At 43.4% G+C, this 17563-nt stretch overlaps 2 protein-coding genes across 2 annotated transcripts; both read left to right on the top strand.

Moving 5' to 3' along the window:
* The first annotated feature begins 8178 nt into the window (after positions 1 to 8178).
* LOC123116501 (uncharacterized) lies at positions 8179 to 9591 on the top strand. Its single transcript, XM_044537454.1, has 4 exons — positions 8179 to 8545; positions 8656 to 8722; positions 8829 to 9054; positions 9153 to 9591. The coding sequence occupies exons 1-4, from the start codon at positions 8373 to 8375 to the stop codon at positions 9497 to 9499; spliced, it is 813 nt and encodes a 270-aa protein (XP_044393389.1). The 5' UTR covers positions 8179 to 8372; the 3' UTR covers positions 9500 to 9591.
* A 5255-nt stretch (positions 9592 to 14846) lies between these two features.
* Positions 14847 to 16260, top strand: LOC123116500 (uncharacterized). The gene is made up of 3 exons (XM_044537452.1): positions 14847 to 15122; positions 15231 to 15514; positions 15679 to 16260. The coding sequence occupies exons 1-3, from the start codon at positions 14935 to 14937 to the stop codon at positions 16014 to 16016; spliced, it is 810 nt and encodes a 269-aa protein (XP_044393387.1). The 5' UTR covers positions 14847 to 14934; the 3' UTR covers positions 16017 to 16260.
* Positions 16261 to 17563: the final 1303 nt, after the last annotated feature.

Raw genomic sequence — 17563 nt, 5'->3', positions numbered from 1 at the left:
GAACCCAATGAGGAGCAGAAGGAAATGATAAGCGGTTTTCAGTAAGGTTTTCTTTGCAAGCACTGAAATTGTAGGTAATAGATAGTTTTGTGATAAGATAAATTGTAACGATTAACAAGCAATGAAAGTAAATAAAGTGCAGTAAGGTGGCCCAATCCTTTTGTAGCAAAGTATAAGCCTGGACAATTTCTTATAATGAGAAAAGAGCTCCCGAGGACACATGGGAATTATCGTCAAGCTAGTTTTTATCACGTTCATATGTTTCTCGTTTGTACTTTGATAATTTGATATGTGGGTGGACCGGTGCTTGGGTACTGCCCTTACTTGGACAAGCTTCCCACTTATGATTAACCCCTCTTGCAAGGGTCCGCAACTACAAAAGAAGTATTAAGGTAACCCTAACCACAACACTAAACATATGGATCCAAATCAGCCCCAAACGAAGCAACGCATAAACTAGGGTTTAAGCTTTTGTCACTCTAGCAACCCATCATCTACTTATTACTTTCCAATGCCTTCCTCTAGGCCCAAATAAAGGTGAAGTGTCATGTAGTCGACGTTCACATAACACCACTAGAGGAAAGACAACATACATCTCATCAAAAATCGAACGAATACCAACTTCACATGACTACTAATAGCAAGACTTCGCCCATGTCCTCAGGAACAAATGTAACTACTCACAAAGCATATTGATGTTCATAATCAGAGGGGTAATAATATGCATTAAGGATCTGAACATATGATCTTCCACCAAGTAAACCAATTAGCATCAACTACAAGGAGTAATCAACACTACTAGCAACCCACAGGTACCAATTTGTGGTTTGGATACAAGATTGGATACAAGAGATGAACTAGGGTTTTGAGAGCAGATGGTGCTGGTGAAGATGTTGATGGAGACTGACCCCTTCCCAATGAGAGGATCGTTGGTGATGACGATGGTGATGATTTCCCCCTCCCGGAGGGAAGTGTCCCCGGCAGAACAGCTCTGCCGGAGCTCTAGATTGGTTCCGCCAAGGTTCCGCCTCGTGGCGGCAGAGTTTCGTCCCGTAAGCTTGCCCATGATTTTTTCCAGGGTAAAAGCCTTCATATAGCAGAAGATGGACACCGGAGGGCCACTAGGGGGCCCAGGAGACAGGGGGCATGCCCGGTAGGGGTGGGCGCGCCCCCCACCCTCCTGGCCAGGGTGTTTGCCCCCTGAGGTGTTTTTTCCGCTCAATAATTCTTATTAATTCCAAAAATAAGTTTCGTGGAGTTTCAGGATTTTTGGAGCAGTGCAAAATAGGTTTCCAATGTTTGCTCCTTTTCCAGCCAGAATTCCAGCTGCCGGCATTCCCCCTCTTCATGGTAAACCATGTCATATAAGAGAGAATAGCCATAAGTATTGAGATATAATGTGTAATAACAGCCCATAATGCAATAAAAATTGATATAAAAGCATGATGCAAAATGGACGTATCAATAGTTCCATCATTTTCTCATGTGGAGTATTAACTGAGATAATGGTGGATTTTGAGTAATTGATCTTCAAACCAGAGAACTCAGCCTAATGCAAAAGCAGATTTTTGATATGTTGAACTTGTCTATGGTCAACATGTGCCACTAGCACAGTATCATCTGCATATTCAATGATGGGGTAATCAGGAGATGAATTGTGTTGCAAAGGTGGGTCCACCAAGGAATTTCTCATGGCTTCATTGAGCATGGTTTGAAGAATATCAGCAGCAATAACAAAAAACAAAGGAGATAGGGGATCTCCTTGTCTGACTCCTTTCATGCAGAGGAACTGCTTGCCTGGTACTCCATTTAGGAGGATTGAAGAGAAACCTGTACCATAAATCATCTTAATCCATTGTATCAATCTCTCTCCAAATCCTTTGGCCTTAAGTGTCTGAATGATTGTGTCATGGCTGAGCATGTCAAAAGCCTTTTCAAAATCTAGTTTCAGCATGATGAGTTCTTTCTTACTCTAATAGCACTTGTGGATATATTCATAAGCCCATGCTAGGAAATCTTGGATACATCTCTTGTTTAGAAAGCCATATTGATTCCTGTGCACCATTTTAAGAATGTATCTTTGTAATATGTTTGCCAGCAGCTTTGTGATGCTCTTAAGTGTGTAGTTCAATAGGGAGACGGGTCTAAAGTCAGATGGGCTAGCTGCTGTATCATTCTTGGGGATTAGAGTGATGAAGGAGTAGTTTATGCTTTGAAGATTGACTTTGCCTAAATGGAAGTCCTCAATGAGCTTGTAGAAATCTGGAGCAATAATGTCCCAACGGTGCTTTAAGAAGGAGGCATTGAAGCCATCTGGTCCTCGGGCTTTGTCTGCAGGCATATTCTGAATTACTTTGTCAATCTCTTCTTTTGTGAAAGGGGTTTCTAGATCAGAGAGGTCCTCCAGGGGGCTCAGTAGTTGGTGTATCTGCACAGGATTGCTTGTGGTAGCCTTAGTGCCCATTCTGCCTTTAAAAGCCACTACTAGGAAAAGGGCTATAGATGATATGGACACTAATGGCGCACCAGACATGTGGTGCGCCACTACTATATACTAATGGCGCATCATGTGGTGGTGCGCCATTAGTGTCCAAATACCAATGGCACACCACATCCACGGTGCGCCATTAGTAACAATTTTTTTTAATTTTTTTCAAAACTAGTAATGGCGCACCAGGGGATAGTGCGCCATTACTAGTTAAACTAGTAATGGCGCACCACATCCACGATGCGCCACTAGTATTTTCTTTTCAATTTTTTTCCAAAACTAGTAATGGCGCATCAGGGGATAGTGCGCCATTACTAGTTAAACTAGTAATGGCGCACTACATCCACGGTGCGCACCCCCTCCCCCCCCCCTCCCCCGTGGACCGCCTTTTCAGCTTTAAAAAAATAAAGGAAAATGATGGGAATGTCAAAAAAATAAAAGAAAATAAGTTTCCCATGTGATATATGGTCTAGTTGTTGGGAAAATTTACAAATATGAATTTCGACTTTATTTACAGAATCTCTGTGGAATTTGTAAAATGGGCATAACTTTTGCATAGGAACTTGGATTAAAAAGTTTTTTATATGAACAATCATCTACTCGAAAAGTTACATCCGAATTTAATCAGGGGAACCTTGTTAAAGATTTTCAAAATCCTCAAAAACCTAACAGAAAAAAAGTTACGGGGCTTTCAAGATCTAGAGGCAAAAAAATTCAAAAATTTCAAACTTACTAGTGGCGCACAGTTTGCTAGGTGCACCACTAGTAACAGAAAAAAATTGGTTTCGAATTTTTTTTGGATTTTTTTTTAAAAAATGATACGTAATATGACCGGGAAGTTTGAAATATTTTTCAAAATTTCATCATACTGATGAACATGAACAAAGTCCTAGACATCAATAAGGTTTAATAGGATTGGTATGATAGATATATCAACAAGTGCCTATTAAGTGAGGTGATGCTGGGGTTGGATAGAACTGCGAAGTTAAGCGTGCTCGGGCTGGAGTAGTGTGAGGATGGGTGACCTTCCAGGAAGTTTGACCACTTAGTGCGATTTGACTTGAGATTAAGCATATTGACCCGAGATTAAGCCATAGTGACCCGAGATTAAGAAAAAAACGAAGAAAAAAATTCTGAAAAAATATTTGAAAAAAATTTGTTACTAATGGCGCACTTCTATGTGGTGCGCCATTACTAAGTCAGATAGTAATGGCGCACCGTGGGCTATACTAATGGCGCACTGCCTGGTGCGCCATTAGTATCTGGTATACTAATGGCGTGGTGCTAGTGGTGCACCTGTAGTGCGCCATTAGTAGGCAAAACAGGTGCGCCACTAGCAGGCCTTTTCCTAATAGTGAGCCCTAAGTACGATGGCTGCTTTAGCCTGGTGATCATGGTGCTCAAAACCAGGTTCATCCTTTAACATAGCAATACAATTATTTCTCAATTTGATTGTTGTCTTTGCTTGAAAATATTTGGTGTTAGCTTCTCCCACCTTTATCTTTCTAATTGTGGCTCTCTGTTTCCAGTACATTCTTTCGTGTTCCAGAGTAACTTGCAAGTGACTCTTGATTATATCTCTTCCCATTGATTCTTCTGCTGACAAACTTCTATATTCCTCCAAATAATCATAGCATAGAATTAGAAAGTTGGAGTTATCAATGATCTTCTTCAAATTTGAGAGGTCTCTTGCCCAGTTCTTCAATCCCTTCCTCAATCTGTTGAATTTGGTGGCAATCACTTTAGCACTGTCTTGTTCATTCACTTGTTGAGACCATATACCTTGCACTACATCTCTGAATTGATGCATGGTGTTCTAACCAATAGTTCTCAAATTTGAAAACCTTGGATTTAGGGATATTAGTGCCAATAGAAATCATGATAGGGATATTATCAGAGGTTGTTTTAGCTAGAGGGTAAGCAAGTGTGATAGGATATTTTAGTGTCCAAGTTTCTGAGGTAAAACACCAGTCAAGTTTCTCAAGGAGTGGGGCATCTTGCATATTGCTCCAAGTAAATATTCTGCCCTTAAGAGGGATTTCAATCAAAGCCTGCCTATTGATTGCTTCATTGAAAGTGAGCATGTCATTAATACTTCCCCCCTTCTCTGCTTCTGTTGTGGGGATATCTGACATAATTAAAATCACCCAAGATAATCCAGTTTGCATCAACTGCCATAGAGAAGTTCTAAAACCAATTTATGAAATCTGCTCTCTCATTGGGTTGACAGGGCCCATAAATATTAGTGAGGAACCATGAATCATCATCATGTTTGGATGTAAATAGCATGGTCATGGAGAACTCATTGATGTGGTGGAGTTGCCCAGAGAAGAGTTGTTCATTCCATGCCACCAGAAGGCCTCCTGAGGCACCCACAGATGGAAGATAAGTAAATTTTGAGATCCTTCTAGGGTAGAAGTTTTTAAGATAGGCTGAATCAATAGTTTCTCTCTTGGTTTCTTGGAGACACAAAATGGAGCATTTGGATTCTTCCACTTTGTTTGATATAGCAGTCCATTTCTTGGGGTCATTAAGGCCACGAATGTTCCAATTAAGGATGTTCCAATTTCTGTTCATTAGATGGATATGGAAGATTATTGTTCATCTCAAAACTTGCAAGAAATGAGAGGTACCAACTGGCAAACATAGGAAGAGGCATAGAAGTAGCCTGCTTAGGAATATACCACAGAGTCTGAACCAAAAGACCAGAGATGCCCAGATATATAAAGATCCAACTACTGCTAAAGCATAACAGGTACTGTAGATACAACTGCCACATTGCATACATAGATAGATCTGGTACAAAAGGTGCTCTCTAGTGATCTCCAGTACGGCTTAGAGCCATTTCTTGTTCTTTTCCTTGGTCACCTTGTGGCCTTCCATCACAGGTCTTTCTCCTATGCTCTTCTTAGCTCTCTTGCTAAGAATTTCATCAGTTGTGTCTTTTCCAGGTACCTTATAGAAAGGGTGTTTAGACTTTTAACCACTTTAGCAGAAAGAATAGGTGGTGCAACATGGCAGTTCAGGCAATCTTTATCTCTACATACTGTTTTCTTAAAACCTTTAGACAATTTTTGCAACCTGCAACTCCTTCTTATCTTAGTTTCCACGAGGGGTATGTTATCCTTCCTCTTTTTAAGAAGTTGGTATATTTGAAATATAACTGAAACTGAAATGAATGAACAAAGCACATTCGCAAAAGGAACACCGAAATAAGGATCTTCACGAATACCATATTTCAATTTTTTTAAATAGTAAAAATTAAATTTGTTTAAATATATACAAGATTGATCTTGTTCTACACATGATGTGCCAAGGAATTTGAATATATAAAAAATTCAATAATAGAACATCCTGGTAAAAGATATTGATTATCGAAAATTTTAAACAACGATAAAATGCATGTATTTGTTTTGGAGAGAGACAAATGCATGCATGTGTACACTCCACTGGAAAAGTACTACTCAATTGTTGACATGGGCTCTTTTAGCTGACACGGGTTTGATTATTTGATGGCTGCCACAGTACGATGCTTTACATATGGAGTGGGTTTTCTCAAAAAAAAAACATATGGAGTGGGCCCCTATCTCAAAGTAATTACAAGGAAGATATTTCACAGCTAGGTAACACAACCTTTACAAAGCTCTATGCGGTAATAAATACCTGCAGCTTGACACTATGAACGTGAACATCCAACAGTGTTCAGGTTGCACCTTCACCAAATCAAACAGATCCAATGCTACTGCAAGTAAAGAAAAGTAACTTACAACAATATTTGACGAAAATGGTTTTCCCGCTTTATATATAAAGCCAAACTGGACCCGCACGTACCCAACCCTAGTCTCTCGGGTCGCTTTGGGCGACTCTGGAGGCGCTGCCGCAGCCAGCTTCGAAGGCCCTCCTCCACAACCCCGTTCACCTCGCCACCGCCGGAGGAAGCCGACCGCCGGGCGGACGGCGGCGGGGCATCTTTGGCCGGTTTCTTTATTTCTGTTCTTCACTAGTGGTCGCCTCCTCATCTGGGTGCCGTTTCGTTGTTGTGCGTCGTCGGCCTCCTGATCTAACAAGGTCGCTGGTGATTGTCCGCCTCCCGATGTGGCAGTTTGCTGATGGTTGCCAGCCTTCTGATCTGGATCATGTCCATGGTTGGGTGCCTCCTGATCTGGTTGCCTGCTACTGATTTCGGTCTTCCAATCTGGTTGGTATCCATGGCTTAGAGTACGATCAGGACAAGCATGCGGAGCTGGTGCATGAATGCTTACACATACAGACGGCGGCTTGAGATGTGCACATGCGTGCAGATGACGGCCTCCGACTAGCTGAAGCCCATGATCATGGCTGTTTGCCTCACTCAATGCGGTCGCCGTCGAAAGATCTTTGTGTGAGTTTCATTTCTACAGGTCTGGTGGTTAACTTCGGTGGCGAGATGCAAAATATATAATGACGAAGTCTTGATGCAGAGGGAAGGTTGTGTGGCGGTCACATCACATGTAGCTGCTGGGATCATGGAGAAATGGTGACGACAACACATAAATGACTTCGATAGTGGTGCTACTTGAGCACCCAGTCTCGAGCTCCGGGTGAAAGCATAGGTCTAACCCGAGTTGGGTATACCTGTCAATGACGATGTTTTACATCGTTACCTTGTTGAATGCATTGTTCAGAATGCTCTGACTGATTCTTCAGGGTGAAAGCCTAGATTCTAGCCTTGGGTGGCTGGATCCGGTGAAGGTGACACTTGAGTGTCGGTCCTTTCCTGAAGGCGTTGTTGTTGAAGAATCTCGTCTTCTCATGGTGTCATTGTTATAGTTTTGTGTCCATCGCGGATCTGATCGCTTTGGGACATATTTTTTTCTCTCCTACGCATAGCTTTGATCTTATATGACTTAACTATTTACTGGCGTGTTTTTGTGTGTATGTGTGTTGGTGTTACCTGTGTGCATCATGTATCCATTGTGTTTGTATCCTCTTGGTGCTCCATTTTGAGTCAATAAAGTTCACCCTTTATCGAAAAATATATAAAGCAATCATCACTATACAATCAGACACAAACACACGCCACCACAACACACACCCAAGGCAGGATATATAGACGTTGAAAACAGCAACTTCACCCATATAAGCATCACTAAAGAGTGGCTGGGGTCCTCAACGTGGACAAGTCACCACAATAAGACGAAGTCGTGCAAGATGAACGTGGGCTCCAAACCGGTGCCTTGACTAAGGGAATGAAGCCACTGCAATGAGACAAAGCTGTGTGTGTAAGGTATGTCTAGGACACATCTAGATGTGAAATAGTTATATCACATATAAGCTGATGCCCACTCTGTTAGTGGTCTATTTTTTTCTAGTTTTTTTTTATTTCTTGGTGTTGCATTATATATTTGTCGGGGCTTAGATGTGACATCCTTAAAAAATATCTAGATGTGAATTAGACAAACCGGTGTGTGTGTGTATAGCCACACGCGGCGGGTTTCCGTGTTGGAGCGGGTTTAGGACTGGCTTCACTTTTTTTAGCATTGACCGGCTTCAAAGTTGCAGACCCGTGGGTGGATCGATCGAGTCGGGCTTGGTTTCATTTTCAGTTCCGAATCGGACCGAGGCTCGGCTGTTGAGCGGTACTCCCTCCGTAAAGTAATATAAGAATGTTTAGATCATTATTTTAGTTATCTAAATGTTTTTATATTAATTTACAGAGGGAGTATATGTCAAAATCGTGAGGCACGTCTCCCCTGCTTCTCCATCTATATATGCAGCTACCGACGGTACATGGACTAACGTAGACGATCCATAGGACCATAGCGTTACAGAGAGGCAGGGGCTACCTAGAGATTTTACGTGCGCTCTCGAGGACGCTCGCTCGCTCGATCTTTGGATCACATCAATGGAGTCCGCACTGTCGCCGATGGTGCGGATGATGATGCGGAAGCTGAGCGGCGCGCCCCCCGCTTTCATGCACGACCTGCACCGTGAGGACCAAACGCTCCAGGAACGCTCCATGTGCGGCTGCGGCAGCCAATCGCCGGACCACGGGACGACGGGTCAGCGCACCGAAGAGTACGTTCTCCGATCTCCGACTCTGATCCGGCCGTCTGCTTGTTGCTTAGCTCCTCGAGTCCGCTAACCTATTGCTGTTTGCTAATGGTGATGTCTGGATGGATTTGCAGGGAGCGCGACGCCTCCATCATCGGCCATGTCCACCACGCCCTCCGCCGCTACAACGCAGACAACCCGGTACGTAGCTAGGCCATGCATCATCGATCAAAAGCTAGAGTACATGTCCGTGCACTGTTGATTTTGTTTTGTGGATTATACTGACAGAACAGTGGATGCGTTTCAGGGCTCGGAGTTCGTCCCCGTCAAGCCATTGATGGCCGCGTACGTGGGCTTCAAAGGCCACATCTGGGTCCACGTCAGCTTCGTGGCTCGCGGGAGGAAGGTCGTCAGCGGCAAACGGAGGCGGAACACTGTCAGCGACACCGTCACTGACGAGCACTTCTTCGCCGAGCTGCGCTACAGCCACCGCCGCTCCGACGCGCCGGCCGTTGAAACATGCACCATCATCGGTAAGCAGCGACCACCACCTTAACCGCCATGAGAAAACAATCATCTCTTCGGATTCTCACCAGATGTTTTTCTTCCGTTTGTTCTCTACTATCGACAGATAAAAAGCCGCGACACAGCCACTTGAAGACCTCGTGTACATTTTGCCCAGAAAGCTTTAAGATCTTGCACCCTCTTGACCGGAGCTTCGTGTGCGGAAAGAAGACCCAAGCAAATGAGGGGCAAGGTTTCACGCACTTCATGAATCTGCTTGAGAAGTCGTTCACATGCCCCACTGTCGGTGGAGAAGACAAGGAGGATGCAGCAGCTCCAGAGGAACAGAAAGCTCCAGAGGAACAGAAGGAGGAACATAGTAGCACCATGAGCCGGGCTCTCTCCTTCTTTGATTTTTTCCGTAATCTCATGGCAAGGGTTTTGCCGGCCTTTGACGATAAGCTTGTGTTCTAGAGTAGTAGCGGATCTACAGAAGAAGTCAATGTAATGAGTTCGTGTTAGACTCAATGAAAAGTATATGCCAATTTGGTGAAGGATTTTGTAAATGTAGTCGTGTCAATCATTTTGCCACTTCAGGAAGGCCTGTTCTCTAGAAGCTCTTCAAGTTTGGGTAGAACACCATCTCTAAGTTAGACTTTTTCTATAATACTCCCTCCGTCCCATCTGTAAGACGTTTTTGCAAGTTAAACTTGCTTGCAAAAATGTCTTACATTGTGGGACAGAGGGAGTACATCTCTAAGTTAGACTGGTTTTCCTTCATAATCCCTAGAGCTGGCATGCATTTGTTGATTTTTCTGTTCTTTTGCTTTTGTACTATTTTAACTTTATTCTTTGGTTTGACCAAAAATTACCATAGAACGATTGTTCAACCCAAATGATAAGTGCCACACGTGTGGCATGAAGCAATCCGATCCTAGCGTTTTTTACAATTAAAATTGCCATCCGAAAATAAAAAAACTAAAAAAACTGAAACTTACCATCTGAAAAGGAAGTTGCCATCCTCAAGTCACTAAACTAGCCATAAAAAAGTTCAAAGTTGCCATGTGTTCATGCCGCACGTGTGACACTTATCAAGGTCGTTCTACAGTTTTGGGTAGAAAAAAAGAGAATATTCTCTGATGTGAGGCAACACCAATTTCTTTCCACAAGTCCTTTTGTTTGTCTTCTCATATGTTTCAAACAGTACAGATTCAATTGTATAGTATATAGTTGCATGGACATAAGATCATAGGTTGAACATATAGCCATGCCAAGGTTGGGCTCCTAGAAAGCGACGACTTGGAGCAGCAGAGATAGAGGTAACGTCTCAAAGGATGCTCACCGTTAATTGTGGTTGCATCCCGCTACATTGAGTAGAGTGCCTGCTACAGTATGCAAGCGCATAACACGTGATCTCTAGGTGTGTCTACATGGGACAAGGACGACAGAGGGCTTGGTCTCCGTATCCACACACAGAGAAAACTGCAACACCTTCTTGAGTTGGTGCATGACTAGGTGGTGATGAGGTGTGACCAGTAACCAATAATGTCGAATGACTTTAGAATTGATAGAGTGATTACCATGTGACGTCAAACTACATGATGTTGGCAGCCAAGCAACATGTTCTCAAGGTGATGATTGTTTTTTTTTTTTGGCAAATGAAGTCACGAAGGGGAGATCCATCTCGAACACCCACCCCCTCTCATTTTCTGATTTTACCAATTTTACACTATTTTCAGCAACCCATGATCTTGGTCACTTCAGAAGAATGAAAGTCAACTAAATGGCAAGAGAAAAATGCACCTGCCAATTGCCGCTACCTTGAACGCCAACAGACATCTAAATTTGTGTTGTTGATCTCAAATTTTGCAAGTTCGAGCCGATTTTACTTATTATTAAGCTGAAAATGATTGCTCAAACCAAGTGATGTTTTCATTATGTACTTGTCATCTCTGTATATGAAAACGACACTCTTAGTATTGCTGAATGTAAATGACACTTTTAGTATTGTTGAATGTTAGTTTTAGTATTCTATACCATCTATATGAATGCTTAGCCTAATAAATGGCATGGATTTTTTATATCTGCATTGCTCTCTAATTGATAATTCGCAGACTGCATGGGCCAAGTGCCTCCATTTCTTCTTGTGTTGGGTTGCATTTACATTGAATGTAACTGGCAATATAAAGAGCACAAAAAGGTTATTCCCATAATATTTTTAGTGTTCAAGTTAGATTAAGGAAATGAATATTACAAACTATCGAACACTAATTGTACTACATTAGCCTGGCGATGGATTAGGTTGACGGGTGTTGATTGCATTAGGCAGAGGATGTTGAACTAAACTTCCCTTAGTTTTCTCACTTCTTTTCAATGGAAGAAGCACGACAGCTTGTGGATGGTGCTATGGTGCAGGCATGTAGTGGACTTGGAGCCCAGGATTTTGGTGAGAGGGGGAGAATGAGGTTACAGCCGGTCCACAAGTCGCATGACCATGATAAGGTTAATTTTCATGCTGAAATATTTCTTCTACTGTATCATGGTAGAATGTCGTTATCATATGAAAGATCTGAGGCCCTTGGGATAATGATAGTTGAAAATAGTTACCCTTGGTACAGTTTGTTTGGTCTCTGCTTTGATGGGTTTCAAAGCTTGTCTTTTCATATGACGAATATTTGAACTTGGGATGCATTGTTTCAGGACCCAGTGGCCCTATGGAAACGAAGTAACTGTTGCATTTGCTCTCTACGAATCCAACAAAGTTTCATATTTGTGGTGAAAATGACCAATAAGGGCATGAAAAAAGATAAATCACTGGTCAGCCCGCCAATGTTGTCATGTCGTTCGTGCTTAGCCATTTGACGTTGTAAACTCTTTGGATGATGATAAATAGCTTGCTCTTTTCCTGTGAGAATAAAATGACACGATTGTTGTATTGTCTGTAGTTTTTTTGCTTCATTACAACTGTCTATGAGCGTAATCAGATTTAAGCGGGCTTTTTTTCAAAGATTTAAGTGTTTCTAAGACTGGTCCTTTCTGATACTGAACTCGTTGGCTTCTCTACTTTCGTTATGTAAATCTTATGGAAGGTGATCTAATAGTCATTGGTTTAGATGGATTTTCAGACATTGGACAACACTAGATTGGCAAGTTTGAATCATTCCCAGCATTGGGGGCATGGAGTTTAGAATTATGGACATATATAATTGGTATTCTTTTTTGTATTTTGACATGGAGATATGTCATCTCATGGCATGCAACAATTTGAATATTAGTGTTTGTAATACGTTTGACTACATATATTAGTCAATATGTGCATTGCACGTGCATTCTTACTAGTGAAAGAAAAAAGGAAAAAATTGAGTGAAGAGTTGTGTATGGTTGGGCGGACTGCACGCCCGGTCAGGCATCAGGGAGGAAAACAGGTACACACTTTGGAGATAGACAATTAACTAGTCTTGTAAAATGCAATCTAAGCAGATATCCGTATGGATACGATTACTGTTGGTATTGGTGGAGCCGATAAGAGTCGCTATCCTACTTTGCCAGTACATTTATGCTCAAATTTTCTACAGAGTAGTACAATTATTTCATGATTTGCATGTTCCTTTATGTATGATTTATTCATTAATTTGGCAGTACATTTGATCTTCCAAATTGTGAAATAAATATAATAGCAAAGTAGCACCATGACTCATACATTCATCCATATATCAGCATCGGAGATGGTCTTGGGTCAAGGAAAAGACGTCAATGCGCGAGTGAACGTAGTAGACAACGACATGCCTCAACGATGAGTTGGACAGCCAGCAGGGTCTAGGAGGATGAGATGCAAGCGACTAATTCCACTGAATAGTGGTCAAATTGTAATGGTAGTGTGCATCTTCGAGTGAAAAAAGGCAGCTGAACTCTTACAACTATATTGGCCGAGGCGATTTTGAGATCAAGTGCAACATATAATATGATCACTTGGCTTTCTTATATTGTCTAGAGAGACCTAAACCCGGCACATTGTACACCCATCGGTTTATTATTGTTCCAGAGAAAAAATCGGTCATACGATAGGAGAACTTATTTGAATTTTTGAGAGTTAAAATCTATGAAATTTTAATTTTAAAAAAATAACTTTTGAAAGTCAGTATTTAATAAGTCCTCCCCACTTATGCCAGAGGTCCTGGATTCAAACCAGCCTATCTGCATTGCACTTTGCAGAGATAAGACTAGGTTTCTATAATTCCTCTCCAGACTCCACCTTGTGTGGGAGCTTCTATGCATTGGGTTTGTCTTTTTAAAGTTCAAATTTATGAAAGTCGGTGCACATTTTTTAAAGAATAAAAAAGGAAAATTGAGTAAAGAGTTGTGTATGGTTGGGCTGATCGCAGACACAGTCAGGGAGGAAAATCAATACGCACCCTTTGCATTTGGATAATTAATTGAGTCTTATGAAATGCATTCTGAGAAGATATCCATATGGATACGTCGGCATTAGTGAAGTTGATAAGAGTCGCTTGTGCTACTTTGCTAGTACATTTATTCGCAAAATTTCTCCAGGGTGGTGCATTTATTTCATGATTTGCATGCACTTTTTGCCCACACGACTTAATCCTTTCCTATTCTGAAAATGCAGGAAAACTGAAGTGTGCCTTCTAAACCGGAGGGAGTACTCCATTTAGTTCTCCAGGGTTGTACATTTATTTCATGATTTGCATGCTCTGGAGTATATATGATTTGGATGCTACTTTGCTAGTACATTTATTCGCAAAATTTCTCATTTATTTCATGATTTGCATGTTCTTTTCTGTACGATTGAATTATTCAGTAACTTAGTACCACATTTAGTTTTGCAAAATCATCGAATAAATATAATACCATTTATTTCATGACAGTAGAGTTGGAAAAGGCCAGGGTCGAGGAGGATGAGACCAAAGCAAACTAAATTCTACTGAACAGGGGGGTCAGATTTCGATGGTCAAGCAAATATTAATTGTATCACTTTTTTTTAAAAGGAGGTTAAAACATTAATCACTGAGAGATCCAAATTAACAAAGGAAGAAACACACAAGCAAGCAAACTAGAGCAGGCACGAGGTACACGAATCAGGATTCAGGTGGGCTTTTCTTGTTTGAGGAGAACAAGACGACCATCAGCATCATAGGAGAGCAAGTAATCGGGGGCAGGAGCGTAGTGGCGGTCCATGTAGTAGTAGGAGCCATCGGGGTTGACGACGCAGCACCAGTCGTCGAAGCAGTTGTCGTCGCCGTCGCCGACGCACAGGTCGAGGAGGTCGTCGACGCCGCCGTAGCGCTCCGCCAGCTTGCGGAAACTGTCCTGCTTCGACAGGGACTCCCTCAGCTCCTGGTTCACCTGCTGCGGCGTCTTCCCGCGATTCGCCGGGGCCTCCTGCTTGATCGCCGCCTCGCCGGCGGCCTCTGCCTCCGTCGCGGCGTCCTTGCCGCCGCCGCCGCCGTCGTTGCTCTTGCTCCCCATGAGAGATCTGACTTTTGCGTGAGAGAGATCTGGTTTTTGCTTCTGCTTGGCCGCCGCCATTTGTTGATGTGATGTGATGAGTGGCGTCGAGGCGTGCGTGCGTGTGTGTATATAGACGCGCGCGGCGGGGGTCCGGGTTGGAGCGGGTCGAGGACCGACCGGCTTCACAGTCGCAGATGGTCGGTCGGCCGAGTCGGGCTTGGTTTCATTTGCAGTTCCGAGTCGGACCGAGGCTCGGCTGCTGAGCGCTACATGTCAGAATCGGGTCGCACGTCTCCCCTGCTTCCATCTATATATGCAGGTACCCACGGTACACGATCAAGGACAAGCGTAGACGATCGATAGCGTCACAGAGAGGCACGGGCTACCTAGGGATTGTACGTACGCTCTCGAGAGGACGCTCACTCCGTCGATCATCACCAATGGGATCTGCACTGTTGTCGATGGTGCGGATGATGAAGCCGAAGAAGGACGGCGCGCCGCCCGCCTTCGTGCACGACCTGCACCGCGAGTACCAAATTCTCCAGGAACGCTCCGTGTGCGGGTGCGGCAGCCAATCGCTGCCGCACCACGGGACGACGGCGACTCCTTGCCGCCAGCGCACCGAAGAGTACGTTCTCCTTGCTCGCTTTCGCTTAGCTCATGTACATGTATCCGTCTTTCTCGAGTCCACTAACCTATTGCTATTTGCTAATGGTGATGTCTGGATCGATTTTAGGGAGCGCGACGCCTCCATCATCTGCCACGTCCACCTCGCTCTCCGTCACTACAACGCCACCAACCCGGGCTCGGAGTTCGTTCCCGTCAAGCCTCTCATGGCCGCGTACGTGGGTTTCCAAAGCCACATCTGGGTCCACGTGGGCTTCGTGGCTCACAGGAAGAAGATCGCCAGCAGCAAACGGAGGCGGAACCAGGCCAACGACACGGACAAGACCTTCTTCGCGGAGCTGCGCTACAGCCACCACTCCGGCGCGCCGGCCGTCGAAACATGCACCATCATCGGTAAGCAGTGACCACACCTGAACCGCCACGAGAAAACATCCGTCGTATGCAATATATATGCATAACATTTTCTGGCACGTTTACGTATGGTTTCCTTTCGTATTTACCTCGGTGACGCCTAGTCCTAACTTGTTTTCTTTCTTTCTTTTGTTCTTTATCCGCAGAGAAGTCGTCGCGCAAAAGCCACTTAAAAACCGCGTGTGCATTTTGCCCCGAAAGCTTTCAGATTTTGCACCCACTTGACGGAAGCTTCCTGTGCGGAAAGAAGAGCCAGGCAAACGAAGGGCAGGGTTTCATACATTTCACGAACCTGCTTGAGTTACCGTTCACATGCCCCATGGCCAGTGGACAAGGCAAGGAGGATGCGGCAGCCCCAGAGGAGGAGGAGGAGCATAGTAGCGTCCTAAGCTGGGCCGCCCTCCCCTTTCTTCTCGGTTATCTTTGCCGGTCTTTGATGATAAGCATCTGGACTAGATCAGGGGCAAAGCTAGCGAGAAGTTAATGCAATGAGTTCATGTTAAACCCAATGAAGAGTGATGTATGGCAATAGCAAGGCCATGTATCAGACTCTTTAAGATTTTGAAGTTGATGTATGAGACTGAAATTGCGACAACTTTGTATACTAATCGTGCAATTTACACACACACACACACACACTCTCTCTCTCTCACTCACTTCTTTTGTAATCTATAAGCCGCTGCATTGTACACTTTGAAATAGGAAACAAGGTAATAGATGTTTAGGTGTTCCCAAAATCACAGAACGGAAATAGGGGCACAACCGTGAACATGGCCACAGTGGCTTGGTCACTCTCCGCAAACTTGTAGGCTTTGGCATGAACCATGAATCTACAAGTTCAACTAAATGACTTTTTCAACACTTGCCAGCATGTTTTTCGATAAAGGGCGTTTTTATTAGCTCAAAATATAGCATCAAGTAAATATGTTCATATTGAGCAAGATTCGGCCTTTGAATAATTAGGATGCACACAGCCAACAAAAACAAGTTTGATAGAAATAAATAAATAAACGAAATGGCATATTGGCTGCAGTAAAGTCCTATGAGACCAAAACTATGCCTATGCCGAAGGAGGAGTTGGACCGAGCCAGAGATTATGTTGTCACCCATGTTTGGTAAAAACCTCCCTGGCCACTTGCTCCAACCGCATACACACACCTTAAACAACGGTTGATACTCCGTTCCGTGCAACATAGACCACATGTGAAGCCAGTTCGTACTACAGAAAAACCTGCAAAGGAAAAGGGGTTTTACGATTGAAACCAATGCCATTTCTACATAGCCAAAGCGCCATAATAAGGCAGATGCTCCCAATCTTATTAATGTGCAAAACCTATTTGGTATACCGTCAAGCCAGTGACCATATATATTAGCAACACTCATCCGCGGATACATATTGGATGCTATATGGATGAATGACCATGTAGAACATGCAAACTTGCATTGGAATTAAAGGTGTTTAATTGTATCATCATGAGTACAAAAATTACACTTCTAATTCCATGCCAATTGAAACAGATGAGATTGTCTTTAGTTAGTACAACTCCCCTACGAAGATACGACGTGAAAATCTTGATTTTTTAAGTTATCTTCGACCTGCATATTTTTTTATTATTATTATCCACTAGATCTCTAGGCGCATGAGGGCACCATACATGGATTCAATCGTGAACGACACGGATGTCGTGAGATTCCAACAAAATACATCCGTCCATGTGTCAGCTTAACAGAATCCAAAGAGGATGACAAATGTTGCCATGAAGTAAGACGGGGCCAACTAGATCCTGTCAGAATGAAACATTCGGGGGAGGAGCTGAGCACCTGTGCAAGGGTGTCATTCTCATCGCAGACAATGCGGTACAAGGGTCGATACTATTCCTGAAGAGTGGTGGTTCGCAATCACTTATCCTCCCAGAAACGTATCTCGGAGCCGTCCTTTATCGTGAAAGACCCAAAGCGGAAAAGATTTTTCTTTGCTACTATCGGGTCAGCCTGAAAATGCGAGTCCCCTGTCTTCCAAAATGCTTGGGA

This window comes from Triticum aestivum, chromosome 5B (assembly GCF_018294505.1).
Source record: "Triticum aestivum cultivar Chinese Spring chromosome 5B, IWGSC CS RefSeq v2.1, whole genome shotgun sequence".
NCBI lineage: Eukaryota > Viridiplantae > Streptophyta > Magnoliopsida > Poales > Poaceae > Triticum > Triticum aestivum.
Note: the sequence above shows the minus strand (reverse complement) of the source record. Positions and strands in the feature narration are given on the sequence as shown.